We start from the raw sequence: 26,361 nt of genomic DNA, 5'->3' as shown, positions 1-26,361 counted from the left end.
CAGGGTGTGGCAGGGGCTATCCTGACCCCTACCCCAGGCTGCAAGAGAAAGGGACAGGGCTGCAAGGACTGGCACCCGCCCCAGCGACAGCTGCTCCTGTTAACAAGGCAGACGGCACCCTCCAATTAGCCTTTTAATTACCTCCTGTAATCAAAGTCTTAGAAAATCACCGCCATAGACACATTCCCGGGGTAACGGACACTCCCAGCTGGCATGGCCTCATGCCCACCCAGGCAGCAGCCCCCGAGGCTGCACAGGCAGCACCAGAAGTTGCTCACCATGTCACCCCCCTGTAATTAATTTCCCACAAGAGAACTATTTCACACAAAGCATTTGGCTGGAAAAGGGCTCAGAGCAGGCAACTGGCAGGGCTGGGCAGAGCTCCAGAGCCTGCCACCCCATGCCACTCTGCCACCACCCCCAAGTGCCAGGGCAGCTGCAGAAGCAGGGGTTGTGCCCACCATGGCAGAGCAGAGCACTCCTGTTGCAGGCACAGATACCAGGGCCTGCTGCCTGACAGCCCTGCACGGCTCTGCCCTCCCACCCCACCCTTCAGGCTGTGCCAGGCCACCCCCGTGCCCCCGTGGGACTGAGGAGGGGGAACACAAGCCCAGCCTCTGAAAGGGGCTGTAGGAGCCCTGCGAGACCCCTTCCTGCCATGCCACGCAGAGCCCCAGCTGCAGAGCAGGCACACAGCAGCACCCCACCACCTCCCCCCCATGCTCTTCTTTTATCCTTCTTTTTTTTTTTGGTTAAAAAAATAAAAGAGGGGGCAACCCCCGGTAGGGCAGCTCCAGGCATTAAATACTCTGCTGTACATGAATAAAAGCCCAAGGGCTAGGGGCACCTGCCCCTCACAGTGCTGGGTCTGCAGTCCAGGTGAGCTGGGGGCTCTGCCCCCCTCTGCCCATCACAGCACATCTGCCCGCTTGTCCCGCACCCGGCTCCGGGCTTTCGTACGGGCTTTGAAGGCAGCTGAATTGTAGAGGTGCTGGGAGGGGAGGGAAGGAGAGATGGGTTAGGGGAGCCCCTCTGCCCACCTCTCCACCAGTGTTCACCACACTCAGGTGCTTGGCTGGAGCTCATGGCAGCACAGGAGGGGACTGAGAGCACAAATCTGGGTGGTGGCACCCACCTTCTCAAAGCGAGACACCTTGCTGGCTTTCAGAGTGGCTGCATCCAGCACCAAGGGAGGCCCGAGGCTGAAGATCTCCCGTAGCAGCTCATTGTTCTGTGGAAGCAGGGGCCCATCAGCATCCCTGCCAGCACTGGCCTGACACCTCCCAGCACAGTTGCCCAGCCCCTACCTGGAGGTGGTGGCGGATGCCAGAGCCCAGCACCTCTTTAAAGGCTTGGTAGGTCCGCTGGCGTGCCCAACTGTCCAGGTACATGCACTCCAGGCCAAATCGGATGGTCTCCTCCTGGTACTCCCCGCTCTGAGCAGAGAGAGGGGCATCAGCAATAAGCTGGGCACCAGCCCTGTGTGTCCCTCAGCTCTCAGCAGAGACAAATCACCAGGCAGCTGGGCAGCAGCCACACAGCCAAGGCCTTGGCAGGGAAGGGCACTGACAGCCTCCAGTACCTCGATGAAGCGCAGGATGTCCCGGAAGATGGACCGCTGCTTCCGTCGGTCCGTCTTGGCTCGGTACTTGTTGCTCTCAGTAGCCAGGACCTTGAGCTGGGCACGCAGGAACTCTGTATCTTGGTGGCACAAGTCCTCCTGCCAAAAAAGCCACCCAGTGGGGCATGGAGGGGATGCAGCTCCAGGCACTGCCTACCACCACCATTGCCAAGAGAGGACAGGGGGATCCCTGGGGCCAGTCCCTCTGCCTGGGCACCTGCTGGTGACACCAGCCTGGAGTGTCCCAATGCCATCAGTGCCAGCTCAGCCAGGGCATGGACAGGGTGCCAGTGCCAGCAGCTCCCTGCCACTCTGCTGCCTGCCCACCCGATGCCTTCTGCTGCCGCAGAGCCCCGCCACACCTCCACATCCTGGGCCAGCTCGAAGACCAGCGCAATGGTTTCCCCAGCCAGGATGCGCAGCACAACACTACTGCTGGACAGCAGCGGGGGCAGCTTCAGCCAGCAACTGGGACAGGAAGGCAGAAGGGCAGTCAGAGGGGCCAGGTGCCACCCCCAAGGCTGCACCCTCTGCAGCTGGCTGCCCCACACCAGCCCCAACACCCCCACACCCTACTCACTTGTCCAAGATGCTCTTAATATGGGAGGGGGGGCAGATGGTGAGGAGCAGGGACCATGATTGGAGTGCATTGCAGTGCAGAGGGCCATGCTGAGCAGGCACTGAGCCCCCCTCACCTGCACTGAGGGGGCTGAAGATGCCCTCCAAGCAGGACAGGCATGAGACCAGGTCCTGGAGGGGGAAAATTCACCTGTGAGACTACAATTGCCAGAAGATGCCATGGTGAAGCCATGCATTGGGGACCAAAAGGGACTCACCCTGCCCAGGGACACCAGAAGCTCCCCAAGGCAGGAGAGGCTCTCCTCCAACCAGGACAACACCCCCCCTCTCTGTGAGGAGTGCTTCCCCTCCCCCCAGCTCAGCTCCATGCTGCCCAAGTAAGGAGCCTGGGCTGTCACTGATGTCCTCATGCCCCTTCCCCAGCTCAGCTCCAAGCTGCTATGGCATGGTGGGCTGATGGCAGGTGGCACAGCAGCCCCAGGGTGCCCTCTGGTAGGGGTAAGGACAACACCCAGGCGCAGTTACCTCAAGGTCAGCAGCTGCAATGTAGCAACACATGCCCAGCGCTGTGGCACACTGGTGAGAAACATGGGGAAAAGGCAGTCAGAGGAGGCAGTACCAGGCCAAACTGAGCACCCAGCCAACGGGAAGCAGGGTTGGGGTGTCCCTGCTTTATGTCACTGGTCCCCACAGCACCCAATCCTGCCACACTCCCATGACTACAGGGGGGCCCCCCAAAGGCATCGCCTGGGCTCTCCCCACTGCTGATGTACCCACCACGGCTAGGAGGAAAGGGGCTGGGCCTTACGCTCTGCCGGGCGCCGGGGCTGGCCATGCTGTCTGTCAGGACACTGACAAGCAGGGGCTTCAGGCTGCGAAAAACCTCTTCACCCTCCGAGCCAGAGCCCATCTGGAGGCAGAGGAGGGTGAGGACTGTGCCTGCCAGCGCCTGTTCCTCCCCTTTACCTGCAGGCAACACAAGAGACCTCCCTCAGACACTAGTCATCAGCCCCACCATCCATAGCCCCAGCACCTGCCTGCACCCTGACCTTTCTTGAGACACTTCTCCAGGGAGTCAGTGAGCATGAGGCGGCGCTCCAGCAGGAACTCAGAGAGGATTCTGGAGGACAAGGCCAGGCGGAGGCTCTGCAGTGCCGCCTGTCGTGTCTTGGCGCTGCAAGAGGCCGCAGGAGGTCACGGGGTGAGGTGGCCTGGGACGGGGCACGTCCCTGCCCCTGGCTGGCAGCGCCAGCAGGGACGGGCAGTGTGCCAGGCATGCCCACGGCAGGTGACAGCCACTCCTCACCTCTTGTCCAGGAGGTTGTCCATGTGCTCCTTCAGCCTGTCCTCTCCCACCTCCTCCTCCTGGCCTTGCTCACCCAACACCTCACTCCCTGCTGGGGCAGCACCCACGTCACGGAGGCGCCCCGGTGCAAAGGCCCACGGGCAGGGGACACAGCACCCACGCGGGGCCATCACCGGGGCTCACCTGCGGCCTCCTCGGCGGGGCTGGCCCCCTCGCTGGCGCTGCTGCAGTGGCTCAGCACCTCGCTGCCGGCCTCCTCCTCGCTGGCAGGCGAGCCTGCCCGGGCGCTGCCGGGGCCACCTGCGCGGGCGTTGGGGACAGGTCGCTGTCAGCCCGGCCCCGGCCGTACGGGAGCGGCCGCCGAGGCAGAGGCCGGGGCCCTTGGGGCCCACGGGGCCTATGCAGGTCCCCGCGCCCCGCTGCCGGGAGGGAGGGCAGGGCAGGGCATGGCACGGCATGGCAGGGCACGGAGACCCGGCCCGGCGGTCCCCCGGGCTCCGTGGCCTCGTCCCGCCGCGGCGCGGCACCCCCCCTCGGACCCCGCCGGCCCCGCCACCCCCCGCGGTCCGCCGCCTTCCCACCCTGCACCGCGCCCGGACCCCCACTCACGGCGCGCAGCTCGGCGGGAGCGCGGCATGGCCGGCGCGCGCGGACTCCGCGCCCCTCCCCGGGCGGGAGGCCCCGCCCTCGAGCCCGCCCCCGGGCCCGCCCCGCCCCGCGGCCCCCTGGGACCGCGCACCGCCCCCTGCGCATGTGCCCCGTGCGCGGCAGCTCCCGTCACGCACCGCGTGGGGGCGTTGGGCCCCGCCTGTGCCCGGGCAGCGGCTGCAGGCTCTGGGGCCGGGTACCGGTACCAGCTCCTGCCCCGGCTCTGTGCCCCGGCTCCGTGCCCCCGCCGCGGCTGCGGGCTCTGCGCCCCGGTACCGGTACCAGCCCTGACTCCGTGCCCCGGCTGCAGGTCCTGTGCCCTGGCCCCGGCTCCGTGCCTCGGCCCTGGGCCCCGGCCCCGGCTCCGTGCCCCAGCCCTGTGCCCCATCACTGGCAACGGCTGCAGGCCCTGTGCCCCAGCACCGACACCGGCTCCATGCTCCGGCCCCAGCACCAGCCACAGCTGCAGGCCCTGTGCCCCGGCTCCGTGCCCCAGCCCTGTACCCCAGCCCTGCCCTTCTGCCCATATCTGTGTCTAAGTATCTCTTGCCCCCGGCCATGTCCCTGCTCCTGCCCGTATCCCTCCCTTGCCTGTCTCTCTGCCCTGTCCCTGCCCAAATCCCCACCCGTGTCCCTCTCCTGTCGCTATTTCCACCCCTGGCCCATCACTATCCCACCTCCATTCCTTCTTCTACCCCTGTCCCTGCCTGCATCTTATTAGGAAAATCTCATTCCCTGACTATTGTACCAATTAGTCTTTATAGTATTAAATTGTACAAACTTTCTTAAAGATACGTATTTTTTATATATGTATATCATATATAATACAATTTACATTGTATACTGCATAGTTATGGTTTGATGGTCATGGCTATGGGACCCCAGCTCCTTGCAAGGAGGAAGAGGACAGCCCAGCACAAAGGATGAAGGCTACCGCAGGGCTCTCAAGATAAGGCCAGCACCCCTGCCCCTCCAACACCTTCCTGGGACCCTCCTGTTACCTGGCCTCACAGGTAGTACCTGTAGTGAGACTGACTCCAGGGATACCTGGACAAGGAATTGCAGTGGCGTTGCAAAGCAGGTGTTGGGGGCGGGGGGGTGTAAATAGGAATTGATCAAACTGTGCTTGAAAGGTATGAGAGCCACATGTGAAACCACATTTGGGGTGACCTTATTTGGCTGGGACCTGCCACGGGCACGAATAGAGAATGACTCTGTCATTCTCATCTTGGCGTCCTGACCTCACTCCTTGGGCAACACAGGCCAGGTGTGAAATGCTTGTGACATCTGTCCCTGCCCACAGCCCTGCCTGTACCCCTGTACCTGCTGCTGGTTCTGTCTCTTCCTCTATCCCTGCCCACATCCCTGCCCCTGTCCCTGCCCTTGTCTGTATCCCTGCCCCTCTCTGCATACATGCCCATATCCCTGCTTCTCTTCTTTTCCCTGCTCCTGCCTGTATCTCTGCTTCCATCCTTGTCCCTGCCCACACACCTGCTCCTGTCCCTGTTTCTGCTCCTGCCCATAACTGCCCAGATCCCTGCTGATATTCCTGCCCCTTCCTGTCTGTATTCCTGCCCTGGTTCCCTCCCCCATTGTCACCCTACACTAAGGGGACACCCATCCCTGCTCCAGCCCATATCCCTGCCCTGGCCATGTTGTGGCTTCTGCCTGTATGTCTGCTTCTGTCCTTGTCCCTCCTCCTGCCTGTATCCCTGTCCCTGTGCTGCTGCTTTCCCTGTGCCAGCCACTGTTGCTGCCCCCAGCTCTGCCACTTCCCCTGTCCCTGCCTGTGCCCTTATGCCTGTCCCTGACCCTGACTGCACCCCACACCCATCCCCATCCTTACCCATGTCCCTGCCCTGTCCCTGTCCCCATCCTCCCCCTACCCGCTGCCTGTCTCCTGCCCATGTCCTGACCCCCTGCCCCAGCCTGCTCCTGCCCCTACTCCCTATCCCCCTTCTCTTCCCGTCCTTGCCTGCCCCTGCTCCTGCCCACTGCCCCTGCCTGTGGCCCCTGCCATGTCCCTCCAGCCTCCTGTCCCTGTCCACCCCTGCCCTTAGCTTCCAGGCCAGAGTTTCAGGTTTTTGGCTCTTCCCTGTTTCCCGGGGAGACTCAGTGCCGGCGAGCGGGGCTGCCCGTGGGCACCCACCCCGCGGCACCCGGGCTGCCCACGGGACCGACAACCCCGCGCGGGGGATGGGAGGGCCGGGGAGGGCGGCAGAGCCGCGGTGGGGGCCACTTCGGTGGGGGCCATTTCACTTTCGTTTCCAGCCGGCTGAGGCAGAAACCGAAACCGGAGCAGAAACTGAAACTCCCGTTTCCTGGCTCCGGCGCTTAAGGCAGCGCGGGCAGCAGCGCCGTACCCGTACAGCCCGCTGCCTCCCGCGGCCTGGGGGGCACCAGCACCCCCTGTGCTGCTGGCACCGGCTGCCTCCGGCGGCCGGGGAGGTCAGCCAGACCCCCTGTCATGTTGGCACTGGCTGTGTCCCAATGCCAGCGGGGTCAGCAGGACTCCTAGTGATACTGGCACCAGCTGCATCCCACTGCTGTGGGTGGCAGCAGGACCCCCTGCGATGCTGGCACCAGCTGTGTCCCACTGCCAGGGTGGTCAGCAGGACTCCCGATGATACTGACACCGGCTGTGTCCCACTGCTGCGGGTGGCACCAGGACGCCTGGTGATGCTGGCACCAGCTGCGTCCCTCTGACAGGGCAGGTACCAGGACCTTTGGTGCTGTTGGCACCAGCCATGTCCCACTGCTGTGGGTGACACCAGGGCCCCCCTAAGTGGCACTGGCCATGTCTCGTTGCCTGGGGTGATACCAGAGCCCCTGGTGACACTGGCACTGGCTGCATCTCATTGTCTGTAGTGATACCAGGGCCTCTGGTGATGCCAGCACCAGCTGTGCCCCATTGCCTAGGGTGACACCAGAGCCTCCAGTGGCACTGGCTGTGTGCCATAGTCTGTGGTGACACCAGGGCCTCTGCTGGCACTGCCAGTGGCCACATCCCATTGCCTGTGGTGGCAACGTGCCAGTGCCACCAGCTGTGTCCCAGCACTGGCTGCACCCCAGCCCAGACACTCGAGCTCCCGGCATGGGCACAGGCAGGCGCCGGTGGAGGCAGGGCACACCCAGCCCCCGTGGTGGGACACTGCCTCCGGTCAGCTGGGCACCCAGGGGATACCCTGTGCCACTTCGGACCCCCCGGGCCACGAGGTCCTGCGGCACCCCAGACCCACCAAGGTGTCAGTGCCGCCCCCCAGCTGGATGCCGGCTGATGGCGGTGCGGCGCTGCCCCTCCTGTCCCTTCCAGTCCCCGCGGCGATGGCACCGGGGACCCCGTGGGGAGGAGCCCCCCGGGAAGCCGAGGCCGGCGCCACCTTAACTTCCCGGCGGTGACGCTACAGGGGCGGCGGCCGGGGGAGGTTTAAAGCTGCCGGTCGGGAACCGACGGAGGGACCGCGGCGGGCAAGGGCCAGCGGGGCGAGCGAGGCTTGCAGGCAGGAGCGGGCAGGCAGCAAGTCAGGAGCGGGATCCTGACCACATCTAGCAGGATGGATGTGGCGCAGGTGACATCCATGAATGGGTTGAGGACGGTGACTGCCGACAGGCTGGATAGCTGGATCATGGAGACCCTGCAGCCCAGCACGGCTTTCAGCAAGCAGGTGAAGATGACAGTGAAGCAGATCTGTGACTTCCTGAAGGAGGACTGCTTCGAGGGCAACATCCACGTTCACAAGACTGTCAAGGTGAGCACTGCTCAGCTCAGGAACCAGCTGGCACCCCTGCTTTCACCCTTCCCTCTCTTCTGCTTCTCCCGTTCCTGCTCTGCCTCAGTTTCCCCTGGCAGCTCCAGGAATGGCAGCAGGCAGTCCCCACACCGAGGGTCAGCAGTGCTGAACAGGCAGGTTGTCTCTCTGTAGGGCGGCTCAGCGGGCAAGGGCACAGCCCTGCGGAACAACTCCGATGCCGATGTGGTGCTCTTCCTCAGCTGCTTCTCCAGCTACCAGGAGCAGAAACAGGAGAGACCCTATATCCTGGATTTGATCAAGAGTAGGCTGCAAGCCTGCAGGCAGAGCCTGATGTTCACTGTGAGCATCAGCGAGCCCCGGTACAAGGGTCCCGGCAATACACCGCGCTCCCTCAGCCTCACTCTCTGCTCCAAGGAGACCTTGGAGTCCATCGAGGTGGACATCTTGCCTGCCTACAATGCCTTGGGTAAGAGCTGTGGGCTGGCATGGGGTTGGGCTGCAGCATCAGCACTGGGATGGCTCTCATCCTCCTTCTTGCCCTGCAGGGCAGGTGAGCAAGGATGCCCCACCAGACGTGGAGGTATACGTGGGGCTCCTGAATGCCAGCAGTGGCCCTGGTGAGTTCTCCCCCTGCTTCACTGAGCTGCAGAAGAAGTTTGTGAAGCGTTACCCCGCCAAGCTGAAGAACCTCCTGCGCCTGGTCAAGCACTGGTACAAGGAGGTGAGGGGCTGCCCAGGCTTTCCTGGCACCCATTGGGAACTCACCCTGGCCAGCTCTCACCTCCATCCCTGTCTTCTCCCCAGATGCTGAGGCCACAGTACCCCACTGCAGACCTGCCCCCCAAGTATGCCCTGGAGTTGCTGACCATCTATGCCTGGGAGGAGGGCACAGGCTCCCACGAGTCCTTCGTCATGGCTGAGGGCTTCCGTACAGTGCTGGAGCTGCTGTGCCGGCACCAGGAGATCTGCATCTACTGGGAGATCTATTACTCACTCCAGCACAGACAGATCGGTGCCCACGTCAAGAGACTGCTACACAGTCCCCGGTGAGGACTGTGCCTGGTGGGACCTGTGCCACCCACCCCATGGCACTGCCTGGGACTGATGGCAGCCCCCACCCTCTCTGTTTACAGCCCCATCATCCTGGACCCTGCTGACCCCACAGGGATCCTGGGCCAAGGCAAGGATTGGGACCTGCTGGCACAGGAAGCTGCCCGCCACCGCTCACTGCCCTGTGTCAATACCGCTCAGCCCTGGGACGTGCAGGTAAGGAGGCTGTCTGTGCCTGCGGGTGTCATGGCCCCCCTGCCCCTGCCGACCTTGCCCACCTACTCTTCTGTCCCCACAGCCGGCCCGGCCTGTGACGATTGAGGTGAGGCAGCTGGTGGGTGTCAGCCTGAGCAGGACCGTCAGCCCGGGCACCACCATCTGGCAGCTGAAGGAGGAGATCGAGCAGGCATGGGGCATCCCCCGGTACAGGCAGCGCCTGGCGCAGCAGGAACCAAGCAGGAGCACCCTAATCCTAGAGGATGGTGATACCCTGGCCACCCATGGCATCTTCTACAACACCACGCTGATGCTCCTGCAAACTGAGCCCCAGACAATGGAGGTCTTTGTGAAGGATGACAAGAACCGGACCACCACCTACACAGTGTTGCCCACTGACACCGTCCAGCAGCTGAAGGAACAGATCCACAGCCACAGGGGGCCTCCCGCCAGCCAGCAGCGCCTGACATATGGCTCCAGGGAGCTGGAGGACCGACACACGCTGGTGCACTACAATATCCAGCCTAGGAGCACCATCTTCATGCTCCTGCGGCTCCGGGGGGGCACAGGTCCCCAGAACTCCTAGTTCCCTGCCTGCTTGCCCTCCTGACTGTTGCCCCACACGCTCCAGCACCATCCCTGTCATGCTAGAAATAAATGCCTTAGTAGATCCCTGTGCTGCTTACTGGGCTGGGGATGGTGCCAAGTGGCATGGGGGGTGGTCAAGGGGGCACCCCATTGGGATGAGGGCAGATCTCAATGCCAGCAGCTGCTGGGACAGCACAGAGACACGTAGGTGCAGAGCAGTGGTGCTGCCCAACCCCAGGGTGCCTGGTGGGGTCTGAGATGCAAGCCCAGTGCCAGCAGGACCTCAGGAAAAAACCGGTTCCATCCTCTGTCTGCTCCTGCCGGCAGCAGCTTTTAAACCTTTCCCAGCCACTGCCCTGATCACCATTGGGAAGTTAAGGTGGCCCCAGCCCTGGGTCCCCAGGGTGCTCCTGCCCAGGGTGTCCCTCAGCTGGCCGGAGGCAGTCCCACCACAGAGGCTGGGTGGGGCCTGGCCAGGGGGTCAAGTGCCCGGGCTGGCTCGCAGCCAGTGCTAGGACACGGGTGGTGGCACGGTGCCACCATAGGCAATGGGACGTAGGTGGTGCCAATGTCACTGGGTGCCCTGGTGCCACCACAGCAGTAGGAGGCAGCAGACCCCGAAGTCACCCCCTGGGCACTGCCTTAGGCACTGGGCTGTTGGCATTGGGGTTTCATTTTTTATCTTCCAGAAATGAAAGGGTGGGGGGGAGTGGGAGCCTGGGAGCCCCTTGTCCACCTTGGTGATGTCCTGGCAGGGTTTGGCTCCTGCAGCTCCCCAGGTGCTTCTGAGCTCCCCAACCCTCTTGGCTCAAGGAGCCAGTGGCTGCCACTGATGTAGGGCACTGAGCTGCCCTCCCCATGAGTGCTCCCTGGGGGTGGCAAAGACTTGAGACCCTGGGCTGAATCCTCTGCTTTATTGTGCTCAATTAGTACAAGCCCCCCTCGCGCTGCTGCTCTGCACCAGGGGCACTGGGCACTACCTCTGTGCCCCCCACATCTCTGCTCTGGGCACCCCTCCTCCTGCCGGGCCCCCAGCGTCCCGCCAGCACCTGTCCTGCCCCTCCAGAGTCCCGTTCCTGCCTGCAGCTCTCTGGGACCCGAGGGTGGCCCTACTGCCCCAACCCCCTTGGCACCATGCCCAGGGGAGCACAGCCTGGCCCTGCTGCCCTCCCACCGGGGCAGGTTTACATTCATCCGTAACAGCCGTTAATAAATATTTTGGTGGCTCTGCAGTGCCAGCAGCCGGCTGGGTGTCCCCACCAGTGCTGAAGCTGGTGACAAGGGTGGCCAGCAGCCCCTCAGGGTTGGTGATCAGCCCGGCTGCCCTCCTGGCCCTGGAGCTGCAGCCCCCAGCCGCTGCCATGCCCAGCTCCGGTGCTGCCGGTGGGGCGGCTGAGGCCGGTGGGGGGCTTTGCCCCTGCCCGCAGCCCCGCTCCTAGGCAGAGCCCGGTGCCCGGGGCTGGCCCCGGGGTCACCAGGGGGATGCGCTGCGGGGGCCCCGCTCGGCCCGCGGCCCCTCATGGGTGCGCCGGTGTCGGGCTTTGCGCAGCTCCTCACTCTGCCCACGGCTGGGTGGTCCAGCTTGGGCGTGGCGGGGCGGGGGGGGTCTTCTCCGGCTCCAGAGCCGCTGGCAGACCCTGTCCGCAGCCCCCAGCGGTGGGCGCTCCACCAGCTGGAGGAAGTCCCTGTACCAGACCTTGCGTCCAGCGGGGCCAGCGATGAGCTGGGGGTCTCCGTCAGGTGCCATGCCTGCTGCCTGCCGGGCGCTGATCACCTCCAGGGAGAGCCGCAGCAGGGGCTGGGTGAAGCCGTGCTCGGTGGCGTGGCAGAGGTAGAGGCCGGCGTCAGCACGCTGCACACTGCGCAGCAGGACACCCCGCTCTGTCCGCACCACCCGCTCATCCATCTGCACCTGCAGCACCCACAGGGACAGGTGGTCAGCTTGGCACAGCAAGGTCCTACCAGCTGCACCCAGCTGGGGAGAGCCTACCTCTCGCTGGGGGTCATCTGGGGTGCGCTGGTACATCCAGAAGACACGGGCTTGCAGGGATTTGGGGATGCACTCCAGGAAGGCGGTGCTGCCCTCCACCCCATAGAGCTGCTTCTGGGGCACGCTGCCCTGGCGGGGGTCTGGGGGGACATAGCCTGGCTGTCAGCCCCCACACTGGTAGGGCTGACCCCCAACCCCCAGCCAGATCCTAGCTCACCTTCGGAGCAGAGCACATTGGGGTCACCGTTGCGGACATCCTGCCGGCGGAAACGCCTGTGGGGAGGTTGGGGAAGAGCAGGGGATGCAGCAGCAGGACCTGCATCCCTCACCATGGCCTCGGGGCAGATGGGCCACCTCAGCACCACAGCCCGGCACTTCACCTACCTCTTGGTGTTGGGCACGTAGCGGGTGCAGGCAGTGCCATCCCAGGCGCAGTACGGGTCCCGGGCCAGGCAGCACTCGGCGCAGGCTTTGCCATAGGCGCCGCAGCGGTGCAGGGGCAGCTGGGCCAGCGCAGTAGTTGAGCCAACATAGAGCTGTTGCTGGGGTTGGGGGGACAGAGCCCAGCTGAGCACCCCTGCACTGCAGCATGGAGCCAGGCAAAGTCACGGTGGGACACGGGGACCTAGCTGGGGTCCTCCCTTACCCGCTTGGAGGAGAGCTGCAAGCTGGTGATGGGGGAGGCATCCTGCAGGCAGAGCGTCGGCAGGAGTTAGAGTGCGCAGGAGGACCCAGGCATCCAGCTTGCCGGCTCCCATGTCCTGGCAGCTGGAGTGCCCCGGCACAACTCAGAGCACAGGCAGCACAATGGGGTGATGGGGGTCCAACTTGGGGGGTGTGCAGAACGCCTCCCTCACCTGGAAGACTTGCAGCTCCTCCAGCAGCAGTGGCTCCATGTGGTGCCAGCTCTCCTTGGGCACCGAGACCACCTTCAGCACTGTGCCCACATCTGCAGGCAGGGAGAGCTAAGGCTGTGGATCCCAGCCCTGTCATCCCCCAGCCACTTACCCTGCCCCAGCCCCAGGGCCACCATGTACCTGTGCCGATGAAGAGGACATCGTAGTGCCCATCAGCAGCGGTGACACGGTCCACGGCGATGCGGGTGAAGGTGTAGGGCATGGCGGCTTGCAGGAAGAGGGGACGCTGGCCATGTGGCAGCACTGGGTTGTACATCAGTGGGTGGTGCCGGGCGAACTGGATCACTTCGTCTGGGAAGTCCTTGGTGGAGCCGAAGGTGCCAAAGGTTTTGCTGGGGCACTGCGGGGAGGCGGTGCGGGCTGAGCAGGGTCTTGCTCCCCAGTGCCCCCACCCTGAGTACCAGCATCCACCAGTGGCACCAGCCAGGACACCCCCGCACCACATACCATGCCCGGGCGGGGGTATGGCACGCGCCCCTGGTACGACACCCACTGGTAGTTGGGACCTTCCTTGTGAGCAAAGGGGCCCAGGAAAGCACGGCGGATGTCAGCCATGGTGTAAACACAGACAGCAGAGCCCTGGAAAACAGAGCTGGCGGGAGAGAGAGAGGATGATGTGAGGGGCGAGGAGGGCACCACTGGGCACAGAGGGAGCAGTGGGGAGGGGTCTCGACCTGGAGGTGGAGAAGACGGCGTAGACCAGGGGGTTGCGCTTGTCCCTTGTCTGCAGCAGGAAAACATCCCCTGCAAGGAGGGAGGGTGGGCACCAGTGTCACCCCAATGTGCCAGGGACACCCACAGCCACCCTGGAGGGCTGCCCCTGCCCTGCACTCACGGAGCTCATCAAAGTGGGTGTCTGCCCCGTCAGGTCCTGGTACAGCACAGACAAGCCGAGCCTTCAGGAAGGTTGTCCACTTGTTCACCAGGCTGCGCTGCCCACCCACATCATTCTGTCAGGAAAAGGAGGGCACCAGCATCATCAGCAGCTGGTGGAACCAATGGGCACTCCCGGCCCCCTGGCCACCTGTCTGTGGATGCTCTCACCCGGCAGATCTGGCCAATGCGGGCAAAGCTGGTCTTGCCCAGCCCCTGCTGCCGCTCCACTGCAGTCTCACGGAAGAAGAAGTAGATCTTGTCATCGTCAGGGTCCTCGCTCTCCGGCACCCAAAAAACGGCCACGAACTTGGGCTCTGGGGGCAGAGAGGTGCCATCTCCAGTGCCCCTGCTAGCTCTGCTCCCCAGGGAGCCTGGGGCACCTGCCAGGGTCCCAGGAGGGTGCAGACCCCCCCCTGCCCAGCTGCAGGGCAGAGTGAGGGTGGGACCCCACTGGGCACCAGGGGTCTGCAGAGGGCACGAGGACCCCCCAAACCACCCTCCACAGGCAGCAGAGGACAGGGTGCGGCCGAGCCTGGAGGACTCATTGCCCTGATGCCTCCAGGGAGCAGCGATGCCACGCCGGGGTGCCAGCAGCCCCGCCGCCCTCCCACTTCCCAGCACTGACCGTTGAGCCAGCGGGAGTCATGCTGCTCAGTGCGGATGGAGGGACGCCGGCCCAGGCTGCGGAAGATGGTAAAGTCACGGCCCATCAGATCGGTGGCCACCCCAGAGTAGAGCTCCTCGCCTGGTAGGCACCAAGGGAAGCGTTACGGGAGTCCCCCAGCACCCCCCTGCCACACTGGTCCCCAGCGCTGGGCTCAGCTCCCCCTTACCCACGAGGACGGAGGCAGCTGTATGCCGGGGGTCATACGGGCTCTTCCCCTTGCCATCCTCAGTGCGCCGGGGGTCCAGCTTGAAGATGGGCTCCTGAAGAGAGGTAAGGACAGGAGGTGGGCAGGCGGTGGCAGCGAAGGGGCCACAGCAGTGCTGGGAGGGGGCTCACCTCTGCGTGCTGGCCGGCCTCCACAAAGGCACAAACAGGATGGAAGGCACCGGTGCCACAGGCATACAGGTGGGTCCGGTTGTAGGGGTGCAGGATCTTCACAAAGTTCATGCACTCAGCCTGGGGATGGAGGGCATGGGGAGGTGGTGCTGAGGACAGCCCCCCAGCACTCCCCTGGCTCCCCTTGGCACCCCTCGGCACTCACAGTGATGTCCTTGCCTGCCCAGTTGCACTCTTCCCTCCACTCCACTGGCGCCGGCCAGTAGATCTGCAGGGGGAGAGGGAGATGCTCACAGCACTGAGGTGTGCCCATGGCTGCCCAGCCGTCGTGTGTCATGTCGTCCCCCCCATTACCTTCCTGTCCCGCTGGCTGATGTCATCCAGGGCCAAGGAGAGGAGGTGGTTCTGGGCACCAGCGAAAAGGCGGCCACGCTCCTCGTCCAGCAGCAGGGCCTCATAGCAGCATGAGCGCTCCAGCGCGAAGAGGCGCAGCCCGTGGCGAGCCTGCAGCTCTGCTGGGACCCGCCGGCACTGCTCAGCCCAGCCCTGCTGCAGCACCTGCCACTGCCTGGCACACTCCCCTGCCCCAGACACATGCCCCACGGGGACTTGGGTCTGGCCATGGCCCCCCTGCCATGCCATCCCCTCCCCCAAACCTGTCCCACTGGCTTGACCAGGTTCACCCGTCCCTGTGTTGGCCCAGCACCCATCCCCACACCCCCCAGCACCGATCCTGGTGTTGGCCCAGCACCCATCCCCACATCACCCAGCGCCCATCCTTGAACCAGCTCAGCACCCATCCCTACACCACCCAGCACCCATTCTCAAACAAGCCCAGCACCCATCCCTGCACCGCCTGCCCCGGCAGCAGGAGGTGGGGGAGAAGGGGCCATTCCCTGCCCCGTGGCGCTAATCCCACCGTGGCGGGAACAAACAGCCCTTTGTCAGGCTGGGAGGAGAGCGCTTGCCTGGACCTGCCGCCGGACAAAGCCCCCCACGCTGTGCCGGAGCCCATGGGGTGGCCAGTCAGGGCACAGCAACAGCTCCACGGCTGGCACGGCATCCCCGCCAGGCACGGCAGAGCTGTGGCTGAGGAGTGCCACCGCAGTGCACCGCAGGGGCACAGGCACCTGAGTGGGCACATGCCTGGGGCCAGGAGTGAAGGCCCAAGTGCAAGCTCGGCCCCAAGAGCAGGCAGGTGGCCCTGGGGGGGCTGGCATCAGGCAAGGAACCTGGCAGCCCATGCCAGTGCCAGGCAGCACTAGTGCCGGTGCAGTGGCAGAGCTGGGGGTTTGCACCCCTCACATCATGCTGCCCACCCCACCCACCCACCCAGATGCTCCCATCCCCCAGGACGATGCTGGGTGGTGACACAGAACCAGTGCACCGGCACCTGACCCCACGTCCCCCAACCCTACCCGTGTCCCAGGCTCACCGGGGAAGGCCAGCTTGAAGCGGGGGGTGGCAGCAGGCGGGGGGTGACCGGCGGCGGCGGCAGTGCTGCGCAGCAGGAGCAGGAGCAGGAGCAGCGTGCGGCTCATGGCTGGGGTCTGGCTGGTGGCCCCACAGCTAGGGCAGAGAAGCAAGACCTCAGCTCGGGTTACAGCCCCCTCCCCGCAGCCCCCAGACTATGATCCCTCCCTGGAGCCGCTGATGGGATCCAGAGAGCCCCAAGCACCGGCACAGGGCAACCCCAGCACAGCACGAGGGGACCCCTCCTACTGGACTTGACCTGGTGATTATGGGGGGGGCCACGAGCCAGCCACATCTCTTCCTGGTTTTTAAGCCCCCATTAATCCAACCCTGAACCTAAGTTGCTCCGGGAACAGCCCTCCCACTCCTGCACATGGGGAAACTGAGGCAGCCCAGCCGAGCAGCACCCAGCCCTCCCCATGCTGGCTCAAGCCCTGCCAGCAGGAGGGTGCAGGCTCTGCCCATTCCTGCCTGCAAGCAGAGAGCTGTCCTGTGGGGCTGGGGACAATGTCCTTGGTGGTGCCAGCCGGACAGGGCACTCTAGGCAGGCAGCACACTCCTGAGCACCAGGCAAACTGGCCACTGTGAGTCGCAGGGTTCTGTGACTCAGTTTCCCCCACTGCTACAGCCCCCACAGTTTGGCCCCTGGCCCTCCTTGTACCACCCTGCAAACGGGAGCTGGGTTTGGGGGGGCTCTGGCTGAGCAGGTGCCCACAGCCCCGGAGGGGCTTATGCCAGCATGCCCACTACCCTCATGGGCTCCCACCACAGGGTAGGGAAGAGCTTCCCTGGCTCCAGCACTGGCACGCTCTGCCCTGGGGAGCAGGAGGCGATGGTTATCGTGAGCACCACGCCAACACGCAGCTCCCCACCTCGCCCGCCGGGCCGCAGCAGCCCCAGGCAGCTGCAGGCAGCTGGGACGTGCCAGCCGGCACCTCCCTGCGCCGCGTGCGAAGCACAAGCTCAGCCACGCCAGCCACCAGCCCCTGGCATGGCCGATGGGTTTCACCCCTGCCACAGCCCCCAGGCCCTCGCTGGGACACCGCTGATGACTGAAGCCTCGCTGTGCCACCGCGGTGGGTGCAACTGCCCCAGGCTCTGCCGTCCTGCTCAGGCACGGTGGGAGCCGGACCAGAGAAGGCACGCGTGCATGGCGGTGCCCGGCACAGATCAGGGCACGTCTGCCTGCTGCCCAGCACAGCTGGCCAGAGCTTGCCCTGGGCTCCTACGGGCAGGGGCAGCCCCCCCCCCGGGGCTGGCAGGGTGGGAGTGAGTCCTGGTGGGCAGCGGGCAGCGGCCCCAGCCAGGCACAGCGCCGCAGGGCTGGGCTGCCCGCTGGCCTGGCGCGAGGGCAGCAGGCGCTAATGGCATTTCCAGAGGCGCCGGGACAAGGCGGGGGACCCACCGGGCCCTGCCAGCCCCTCCGGCCACCAGCCAGCAAGGGCCGTGGCGGGGGCATCATGGGTCCTCCCGCCTGCCCGGCACCTGCCAGCACCCGCCGGGGGGGCCGGGGCAGACCCTCGGGCACGGACACCCAACCCCCCCCCCCCCCCGCCAGCTTCCCCGGCCCGATGCTGGCACGGGGGGCAGGTTGGGAGGGGCGGGCAGCAGCGGCAGCACCGGAGCCCCGCGGTGCCAGCACTGGCAGACGCCACCACCGAGACCCCCGGTGCCAACCCCCCAGCTCCGCCGGTACCGGCCCCGGCCCCGCCCCCCCAGTGCCAGCCCCGGCACGGACCCAGCCCTCCGTGACACAGCCGGGGCAGACCCAGCGCCCAGCCTCCCGGTGCCAGCCGGGTCCCCGACCTCACCGCCAGCGCCCCTCTGCCCGCCCGGGCAGAGTCCCCCGACGGAAAGGCAGAGACCCCGGCCCAAGCCAGCCCCCGTAGCAGCCCCGGCAGCCCCCGCACCCTGCCCGGCCCCCGGCACCCACCTGGGTCCCGGCTCGGCTCGGCCCGGCCCGGCCCCGCCCTCCGCGTCCGCCGGGAGGGAGCGGGGCGGCCCCGGCGGGGCGGGGCGGGGCGGCGGGCGCGGCCCGCCCGGGGGGCACGCGGACACGGGCGCGCACGTGTGGGCACGCGTGGGTACGCACACTCGTGCGCGTGCGAGCGCATACGCGGGTGCCACCCGAGGCCCGGCCAGCCCGGCACCCGCACCCGCGTGCAAGCACACACTCGCGGGCACTCGCACGCGCGTGCAGACGTGCAAAAACACGCACAGGCAAAACCACCCGGGCACGGTCGGACTCACCCACACGTGCACACGCACCCACTCACACGCAGGCACAGGCGTGCAAAATCACCCAGGCACGCTCACACGCGCGCACACCAGCGGGGAGCCGTGCTGCCACCCCCCGTGGGTGACACCCGCGGTGACACTCGCTGCCCCCAGGGCAGGGCCGAGCGTCCACGCTGGGCACACGAGTGGCTCGGCACACGCGTGGCGGGGCCGCCTCATCCCCCGAGCTGTCAGCTCCGGCCGGGCGTGGGGTGCCACGGGCTGCGCCGGGGTGTGCAGGGGCCGTGCCGGGGGGCACCGGAGGCCGTGCCGGGGGTGGCGGGGGGCCGGTCCCGCGCCCCGCTCAGCTGCAGCCCAGATGTCTGGCCCGGGCCCAGCCCGGAGCAAACAAAATTCCTCCGCTGCCTCCCATTTTCCAGCCGCTGCTGCCAAGAATAGCAAGTGCCGAGCGCTGCCGGCAGCGGGGCCACGCGCGCCTCGGCAGGCAGGGCTGGGGGCCGGGGGGAACATGGGCTGCCCCGGGGGCCACCCCCGGCCTTGTTCCCCCCCCATGCCCCTGGATGTCCCTACCTGCGGGTGCAGGAGTCCAGGAAGGCAGGTCCAGCATGAGGCAGGGGGTGCAGGCAGGCAGGGGATGCAGGCAGGTGCAGGGTAAGTGGGGAGGCAGGGGGTGCAGGCAGGCAGCCGGTGCAGGTGGGCCGGCAGTGAGCACAGGCAGGCGGGCAGCAGGTGCAGGCAGGCCAGCAGTGGGTGCAGGCAGGCTGGCAGCAGTCGCAGGGTGGCAGCAGGTGCCGGCAGCCCGGCAGTGGGTGCAGGCTGGGCAGGTGCAAGTGCAGGTGGGTTCAGCAGGCAGTGAGAGCATGGCAGGCAGGCACAGGCAGGCCAGCAGCAGGCAGGAGCAGCCGTGCCAGGCAGGGTGCCTGGACAATGCCCTTCCGTCTCACTGCTGGTAACCCTCCTGCTGCCAGCCTGGGCACACTGGTGTGCTGGCAGGCTGGTGGCCAGCGCTTGTTCCCCTCCTGGCTGTGCCATGGTGCTGAGTGCCAGCCCAGCATCATGGGTGGCAAGGGGGACAGGGATAGTGAGGGGATGGGGTTGGAGGGCTGCAGAGCCGCTGGCACCGGTACGGCAGGGGTTACTCTGCTGTAAGACTTTGCCCAGGCACTGCAGCAGGACTTTGGGCTGGGTGGCCCCCACAGGATCGGGCACGGCATCCCTGTCCCCACTGTCCCAGCCTGCCAGGGGACAGGGATGCCATGCCTAACCCTGCACAGTGGGCACCTTCCTGTGCTGTGCCAGCACCCTGCCTCAGTTTCCCTCCACCCAACTGGGACCTTTTCAGCTGGTGCTGCTCTCGGTTTGGCATGGTGAGGTGGCCAGGTGGACGTCACTGTCACCCCAGCCCCGGAGCCCTGCAGGGACCTCGCAGGCAGCAGCTCCGCCTGGAGAAACCATCAGGCGTCAGAAGGGCCGGGCTTCCATCCCGGAAAAAACGGCGCGGGAGGGATGCGCCACGTCGCCCGCCGGCCACCCCTTCCCGCCCCAGTGGGTGATCCTGGCAAGCACTGAAGCTGCCGGGCTCTGGCACAGTGACGGTCCCCAGCTGGAAGGAGCATCGCCACCAGCGTCCCGCCCTCATGCCCACGCTCGCTGCCAGCCTCAGGGACGGCCGCACAGCCAGGTGCCGGTGGCCTGGCTTCCCGCCAGCGCGTGGGTGTCACCGCCGGCGGTGCGAGCAGGTGCTGGCGCCTTCGCTCTTTGATCCCTTCCCTGCTGGCAGCAGATCCGTGCCCGGGGACCGCTGCCTGGGCCAAATCTCCCCTGGCGGTTCCGGCTCCAGTGAGCATCGGTAGCTCTGCTGGCAGCACCCGAGCCCCCAGCGGTGTTTGTGGAAGGAAACGGCACCTCTCCGCCTCCGCAGGGCTCCTGGGGGTGGCACGGTGGTAAGGCAGCAGTCAACAGCTCCCACACCTTCTGTGCTGGTGGGCGAGCTGGCATGGTGTGGGATGTATGCATGCCATCGGATGGGTGACTAGGACCAGCTGGAGAGCCTGCATGAAGGGAGATGGGCATCCACTAGCCACCAGGATGGGGACACGTCCTGCACCCCAAACGGGAACAGTACCTTGCTGGGAGAGTCCTGGTGATGCCACAGGGACCTGCGGGATGACCCAGAGTGGGGGGGCTGCAGGGTGGCCCCTCATCTCCCTGGGAGCTAAGGAGCGTCCCTCTGCCCTGGTGGAGCCATCCTGGCTGGGGCCAGCCAAAAGCCAGGGGAACAAGGTGAGCTGTGTCATGCCAACCAGTGCCGTAGGTATCCCCGTGCCACCTGGGCTTGGCATGCTCCCCAGCCAAGAGATACACTTGTGCAGCAGGATGGCCTTTGCCTGCACTCCCAGTGACACTCCCAGCTTGCTGGGGGGAGGGGAGGGTGCAGAGGGTGGAGAGGCATCCTCACCCCAGCCTGCACCTATGGCCCGGTCATGGCCTCTAAGCTGGTACCCCCTGGGCCTGGCCACCCCAAAAAGCCCTTGGTGGTTTGCGACAGCACCAGAGATGTGGTTTTAGGACTCCTTTGGGAGTCCCCCCAGCATGGGGCTCCTCACCAGCGGCCCGCATGGCTCCTCCATCCCAAGACCTGCTCCCCAGCACAGCCTGTGGATTTTCCAGTGGGGAGAGTTGGGCCCTACTGTGCCATGAATACCACAGGGAGCTCTCCCATCACCACTTTGATGGGCATGCTGGTTTCTCCTTGCTGACATGCCTGGCTTGGCTGTGCACAAAGGCAGGGAAGTGGTCGCATGTCCCTGTGGCATGTGGCGTTGGGCCACAGGTTGGCATCAGGTCTCAAGTGGCTTCCAGGTCCCTGGTGCAAGGGGAGGATGTGCCAGGCAGGGGACGGAGCCCATGGAGTCCCAAGCATGCCGGCGGCGTGAGGGCTTGGCTAGTGGCGAGCAGATGCACCTGAGCCAGCTGCATACTTGTAGTGCAAGCATGGTGGTGATGTCTTGGGGTGACACCATCTTAGGGATCACACCCCGTCTATGGATACACACCCCCCCCGACCCTACATCCACCACCTCCATCATAGCATGCTGGCGCAAGACCCCCACAGCAGGCACCCGCGTGGCGGAGGCACATTCCTGCTGGGATTAGGTGCCGGCTCCAGGCAGTGCCATGCCGGTGTAGCCTAGCTAATCCCTTTTTAATTGTCCCCATGCCACACTGGGCTGAGCCAGGCCGCCCAGGGGATGCAGGGTGCTGGGTGCACCCTAGTGCCTGAGCATGTTTGGGGTGCCATCATCGGGTGTCCCTGCTGTGGGACCGAGCCATAAGGTGCATGGTGAACCTTTGGGGTGGTGATGAAGAAGGAGGCATCCATCCTCCCGGTGCAACAATGGCTTTTTGCGAAAGGGAGGGATCCTGGGCTTCATCCCATGCTGCTGCCCCACGGTGACCATCCACCCTCGGCTTTGTGGCTGCTGGCAGCCAGGCTCCAGGGCAGACAGCAGGGCTGCATCCCATGCACTGAAAGCCCCTAAGCTTGAAGCTCCTCAAAACCATCCCAGTGAGGCAGGAGCTTTGGCAGGCTCCTGCCATCAGCCCACCCCTCTCCCCATCCTGGAGGGAAGGCAGGAGAGATTCTGGCTGAACAGCCCTGCCTGCTGCCCTGCCCCAGACCCTCTGGCCCTGCCCTATGCCACACCAACTGGTGGCATCCACCTTCTCCAGGCTGTAAAAATAGGCTGATGTCCCTGCCACAGGGTCGTAATTTTAGCCGGGGTGTGCCTCACTAAGAAGCATGCAGAACCTTTCATCTGCTCCCACTGGCCCAGCTGCATCCACACCCGGGGCTGATGTCAGCCCCTCACTGCACACTTGCTTGCCCCTGCCCCTGCACAGTGCTCAGCGGTGCAGCCCAGCCACCTTGGGCACAGCACTCACCTGTGGGATGGCAAGGGCAGGGGAGCAGGGAGAGAGGTGCCCGGGTGCCCCTTGAGCCTGCCCACTCCCCATCCTGGGCATCTTGCCCCCAAAGCTGGTGGCACCAGGGAGTGCAGCATCCCACCATCACAGCACCCAGCAGCACCCAGCCAGGTGGTGGCAGAGGGGTCCCAGCACCCTGCCTGCCCACCCTCCTCCTTTCACACTGGCCCCCCAACACAACAGCCACTTTAGATTGCCTCCCACGGTGCTCCCGCAGAGCCACGGCGGCTGGGAAGGCTGGGGGGGGCTGTCACTGAGCATAATGCGGCTATTGATGGGCGAGCCGGCAGCCCCGGCACGGCACAATAGGGCCTTGTCTGCTGGCCCAGCTCCTGCTCCTGCTCAGCCCTGTGCCCAGCATTGGGCTCCCCTCTTCCCCGAGTGGCTCGGAGCTCGCCCAGGTGCCAGCCAGGACAAACCCTGCTTGCGGCCAAGCAGGCAAGCATGCTGCAGGAGCCATGGGTGGAAAGGCACCGGGTGAACACCCCTTTCCTGTAAACCAGTGTCCAGGGATGAGGCATTGCTAGGGAAACCCCCCAATAGGGTGGTGCATGCCCCTGCCACCCCAGCTGGGACAGGGCTTCAGGGTCCCCACTCAGCCATGGGGTGACAGGGACAAGCAGGTGGCTCATGCCCAGCGATGCCTTCATGTCCCTCTCAGGACTATGTCCAAGCATGCCAGCATGCAGCACCCACTGAGGGGAGACAGGAACCTGTCAGCCCCCTGGGCAGCTCCACGGCCCTGGCCCCCCAACCCTGCAGCCCCCTTCAATGGGGCAAGCCCGGTGCCCCACGGCTACTGTCTCACCTGCTATGGTGTGTGGGATCTGCCGGAGCTTGTCTGTCTTCTTGCCCAGCGGGTGAGCCGGGGCTGTGGCTGCCGCCTGCTCTTTAAACCCCAAATCCTCGGTGCCGGGCGCCAGTCCCGCCAGTGGCGGGGGCGGAGGGAGGGGACGCAAAGCCCTGGTCCCCGCTCCCGGGGCCGGCACCAACAAAAGGCAGCTGTGTCCCGTGTCCTCCCTGTGCACCCAGCGACCTAGTCAGCAGCTCAGGGGGACAGCCCCTTGGGACCCCAGGGCTCTCCAGGGTGCTGCCACCCCCTCTGCCTGCACTGGGAAGCGAGGAGAAGCATGAGCGAGCCCTGGGACCCTGATCCTAGCTGCGGAGCATCCTGACGCCCCCAAGGAGCCATTCCTGCCCATTTGGTCCTGTCCCTGCCTGGAGGGGTGCCAGAGCAAAGGTGCTCGTTTCTGTTCCCCTGCCTCATCTGCTCCTGCAAAGCCCAGCCCAGACAGACGTGGCTGCTGCTGCAGTGCCCGTGCCCAGGGGACTCACCCCACGGGACCCCCAAAGCCCTGCCCTGCTGGGGCTATGGGGCTGGGTGGCTGCCTGCAATGCATCCCTGTGGTCCGAAGGCCAGGAGCAGCCCGTACCGCCTCATTAACACGGGGTAAATGTGTAACAAGCCCCTGACCAGGCTGAGGCGGTTTGAGCTGCATGGTTCCTCTTGCCTACCTGGTATGCTGGGAGCCAGGGATGTGGCAGGTCTATCCCAGCAGGAGCAGAGCAGAGGGCAGGAAGGAGAGTAAAGTCTGTCCTGTGGCTGGGCATGCTGGAGGGACTTCAACACCTGCTGGAAGGAGCAGAACAAGTAGTGCACCAGGCTGGGACAGGAACAAGCCCATTCCCAGAGCCAGTAGGCTGACCCACAACCCACACCCGCCCCAGACTCTGAATGGCTCAGCCCAGCTGCCCGCCGGCAGGGTGTGAGGTTGAGGGAGCCGGGCTCTGCTCTGTGGTGCCCAGTATCATGGGAGGCAACGGGCACCAATTTAATAAAAATAAACCAAGAAGGAAATTCCATCCGAAGGCAAGAAAATGTTTTTTTCTGCTGCTACAGTGTCCAGGCACTGGCATGGCTACCCCAGAGGCTGTGAAGCCTCCAGCTGTGGAGACAGGCAAAGCTGGGTGGGCCCAGACAGGAGCAGGGGAGCTGCGCTGGGGGAGCACGGAGGCCCCAGCCTCCCCCTGGGGCACCGTGCCCTGTGCAGGAGGCGCGGGGCTGGGGGGACCCAGACCCTGCGATGCCAGTGCCACTGGGGAGCTGGGTCTCGCCTGTGCAGCTGCAGGCCATGGTGCCCCAGAGCTGACAGCAGCGCGGCTGCAGGGCTTGCCGTGCCACATGGTGCCGTGTGAAGCCACGGGCGCCATGCAGTGTTGAGCTCTGTGGGTCAGTTTTGGGGAGTCGGGGGCCTGGGGTGTGGGTGGCCCCACTGGTGAGGTGGGGGGTGGCTACCCCCCCCTTCCTGTGGGAGGAACCAGGGGAGGCAGGGGCTGGCCCATGGCAGAGCAGGTAGAGTGCTGAGGTGCAGGCAGGGAGAGAGGGCTTTTGGGGGGACACAGGCCTGGGGTCACATGAGTGTGGCAGGGTGGTGGGTGCCTGGGGAGCCCCAGCAGGGCCAGGCTGGGGGCAGGCAGGGGGCAGGCCAGGTGCAGGCAGGGAGCAGGGTAGGTGCGGGCAGGGTGCAGGCAAGGTGAGGGTAGGGGGCGGGCGGGCCATGGGCAGGGTGCAGCCAGGTGTGTGCAGGGCATGGCAGGGTACAGGCATGGTGCAGGCCCAGTGCAGGCAGGGTGCAGGCAGCGGGCAGGCCCGGTGCAGACAGGCCGCGGGCCCAGGGCGGGCAGGACACAGCAGGGCACAGGCCCGGGGCAGGCCCGGTATGGGGAGCGGGCAGGCCCGGGGCAGGCCCGGGGCGGGCAGGGGGCGGGCAGGGGGCGGGCCCGGGGCGGGCCGAGGCCAGGCCGAGCCGCCGGCTGCCGTCAGAGGGCGATCGGGGCCCGCAAGGCCGGGCCGGGGCGGGGCTGAGCCGGCCGGGGCCTGACGCGGGGCAGCCGGAGCGCGGGCCGGGCGGGGCTGGGCCTGGTGCGGCGCAGCCTGGCCGTGGCGTCAGGCGGCCGGGGTCCGACGTGAGGCAGCCTGGGCCTCGTGTGGGGCAGCCGGGTGCCGCTGTGGGGCAGGCGGGGCCCTCCGGTGCCGGTGCCCCTGGCCCTCTCCCGGCAGTGACGGCCGTGCCAGGGCAGAGCCATCACCGGCTGCAGCATGTGCTCCTGCCTGGCAGCGGGGCTGCGGGGGCTGCAGGTCATGGGCTGGTTCCCCCTACCCACACCGTCACAGTCACGGGATGGTGGTGTCCCTGCGTGGGCGGACTGCAGGGTCACCAGCCCCGTGCCCGTCGCTTCAGCCAGTGCGAACTGGGAGCAGCTGGCCGGCTGTGGCTACAGCACCACACTCACCTTGCCGGCGGCAGGACAAGGAGCGGGCAGTGCTCCTGGCGCAGCCAGCAGAGCTGGAGCAGCCACCTGTGCCCTGCACCATGGCCTGTCCTGCCTGAGGACAAGCCGCAGCTACAGGGCTGGGTAGGGCAGCTGGAAGCCCTTATCCCCCAGCCCCACCCTGGCCATGGTGCCGCCATGAGCACCACTGCTGGTGGCAGCATCCCCCATTCCACCCATGCAGAGCCTGGTGTTGGTGATGGGTGGGAGCCGCTGCCTGCAGGCAGGGTGTGGATCCTGGGAGCAGGCAGCAGGGTCTTTGGGTGGCAGGGGATGTCCAGAGGGAGAATGGGATGGGGAAACAGCCTTTGCCATCCCCCCAGCCTCTGCCAGAAGTGGGGTGCCCCTCCAATGGGGAAGCAACGTGAGGGGGCAGGGAGGTTTCCATGAAGCACCACGCTCTGCTGGTGGGGAAGAGTTTCGGGGAATCAGGCTGGGGGGGAAGCACGTGGGGCAGCTGGGCAGGGCCAGGGCACATGCCCCTGGTGCACACTGGCCGCCTGCCCCCAACAGGCTGGCCCGCAGGCCGCGGGGACTGTCCCAGCCCCACAGCAAACAGCTCTGAACTGGGCAAGCTGACCCCTGGACTGGGCAAGGAGGGACCACCCCACACCCAGGGCCAGCAGTCACGGGGCTGCCCCAGCACTTTACCTGCTGTGCTGACTGCCTTGGCACAGCTCCTGTGCCAGCATGGTGGGTGCTTAGCCCTGCTCCTGCTCTGTCAGCCCAACTCCCAGCTCAGCACACACAACCCCCAGGCTCTTTCCCAGCTGTGGGGCAGGTG

The 26,361-nt window shown here is 65.9% G+C and overlaps 4 protein-coding genes across 10 annotated transcripts in view; 2 read left to right on the top strand and 2 right to left on the bottom strand.

Annotated features, from left to right (window-relative positions):
• Positions 1–120: 120 nt before the first annotated feature.
• Positions 121–4,491, bottom strand: IFRD2 (interferon related developmental regulator 2). 2 transcript variants are annotated; one of them, XM_080384474.1, is made up of 12 exons: positions 4,116–4,491; positions 3,690–3,806; positions 3,507–3,597; positions 3,250–3,374; positions 3,009–3,166; positions 2,726–2,776; positions 2,202–2,371; positions 1,984–2,089; positions 1,583–1,720; positions 1,308–1,436; positions 1,136–1,231; positions 121–991 (listed from the first exon to the last, which is right to left on the bottom strand). In XM_080384474.1, the coding sequence occupies exons 1-12, from the start codon at positions 4,141–4,143 to the stop codon at positions 911–913; spliced, it is 1,290 nt and encodes a 429-aa protein (XP_080240600.1). In that variant the 5' UTR covers positions 4,144–4,491; the 3' UTR covers positions 121–910. The 2 variants fall into 2 exon arrangements, with proteins under 2 accessions (XP_080240600.1, XP_080240601.1); XM_080384475.1 differs by having other exon boundaries at positions 3,507–3,594; positions 4,116–4,490.
• Positions 3,771–26,361, top strand: part of LOC308062670 (guanine nucleotide-binding protein G(i) subunit alpha-2) — a 59,419-nt gene continuing 36,828 nt past the window's right edge. Inside the window, exon 1 of the mRNA XM_080384471.1 lies at positions 3,771–3,780. The gene's annotated coding sequence lies outside the window, so the exon portion shown is untranslated. The remainder of the gene's footprint in view (positions 3,781–26,361) is intronic.
• Positions 7,591–9,842, top strand: LOC308062675 (2'-5'-oligoadenylate synthase 1-like). Its single transcript, XM_080384482.1, has 6 exons — positions 7,591–7,903; positions 8,078–8,372; positions 8,452–8,627; positions 8,711–8,952; positions 9,040–9,172; positions 9,255–9,842. Exons 1-6 carry the CDS (start codon positions 7,709–7,711, stop codon positions 9,756–9,758), a joined length of 1,545 nt encoding a protein of 514 aa, XP_080240608.1. The 5' UTR covers positions 7,591–7,708; the 3' UTR covers positions 9,759–9,842.
• Positions 9,932–23,576, bottom strand: SEMA3B (semaphorin 3B). Of its 6 annotated transcripts, none has more exons than XM_080384460.1 (19): positions 23,053–23,576; positions 20,163–20,308; positions 15,982–16,115; positions 14,901–15,061; positions 14,752–14,814; positions 14,547–14,666; positions 14,377–14,470; positions 14,169–14,288; positions 13,712–13,857; positions 13,503–13,617; positions 13,342–13,411; positions 13,115–13,259; positions 12,788–13,007; positions 12,608–12,699; positions 12,397–12,438; positions 12,135–12,292; positions 11,968–12,023; positions 11,751–11,890; positions 9,932–11,672 (listed from the first exon to the last, which is right to left on the bottom strand). In XM_080384460.1, the coding sequence occupies exons 3-19, from the start codon at positions 16,085–16,087 to the stop codon at positions 11,232–11,234; spliced, it is 2,289 nt and encodes a 762-aa protein (XP_080240586.1). In that variant the 5' UTR covers positions 16,088–16,115; positions 20,163–20,308; positions 23,053–23,576; the 3' UTR covers positions 9,932–11,231. The 6 variants fall into 6 exon arrangements, with proteins under 6 accessions (XP_080240586.1, XP_080240591.1, XP_080240587.1 ...); XM_080384465.1 differs by having other exon boundaries at positions 14,901–15,058; positions 23,053–23,575; XM_080384461.1 differs by lacking the exon at positions 20,163–20,308.

This window comes from Falco punctatus (assembly GCF_963210335.1).
Source record: "Falco punctatus genome assembly, chromosome: 4".
NCBI lineage: Eukaryota > Metazoa > Chordata > Aves > Falconiformes > Falconidae > Falco > Falco punctatus.
The sequence above is the reverse complement of the archived record's forward strand: the minus strand, read 5'-3'. Positions and strand labels throughout refer to the sequence as shown.

What these genes read in the sequence shown, in the direction of transcription:
- IFRD2 (XM_080384474.1), bottom strand. Translation starts at nt 4,143, where the DNA reads ATGCCGCGCTCCCGCCGAGCTGCGCGCC. An exon ending in CCCCGCCGAGGAGGCCGCAG is followed by an intron (nt 3,598 to 3,689) that starts GTGAGCCCCGGT and finishes GTGCTGCCCCAG; the next exon opens with CAGGGAGTGAGGTGTTGGGT. An exon ending in GCCCCGGCGCCCGGCAGAGC is followed by an intron (nt 2,777 to 3,008) that starts GTAAGGCCCAGC and finishes GTTTCTCACCAG; the next exon opens with TGTGCCACAGCGCTGGGCAT.
- LOC308062675 (XM_080384482.1), top strand. Translation starts at nt 7,709, where the DNA reads ATGGATGTGGCGCAGGTGACATCCATGAATGGGTTGAGGACGGTGACT. An exon ending in TCAAGCACTGGTACAAGGAG is followed by an intron (nt 8,628 to 8,710) that starts GTGAGGGGCTGC and finishes TCTTCTCCCCAG; the next exon opens with ATGCTGAGGCCACAGTACCC. An exon ending in CTCAGCCCTGGGACGTGCAG is followed by an intron (nt 9,173 to 9,254) that starts GTAAGGAGGCTG and finishes CTGTCCCCACAG; the next exon opens with CCGGCCCGGCCTGTGACGAT.
- SEMA3B (XM_080384460.1), bottom strand. Translation starts at nt 16,087, where the DNA reads ATGAGCCGCACGCTGCTCCTGCTCCTGCTCCTGCTGCGCAGCACTGCC. An exon ending in CATACCCCCGCCCGGGCATG is followed by an intron (nt 13,008 to 13,114) that starts GTATGTGGTGCG and finishes GCCTCCCCGCAG; the next exon opens with TGCCCCAGCAAAACCTTTGG. An exon ending in TGCAGCTCTCCTCCAAGCGG is followed by an intron (nt 12,293 to 12,396) that starts GTAAGGGAGGAC and finishes CCCCAACCCCAG; the next exon opens with CAACAGCTCTATGTTGGCTC.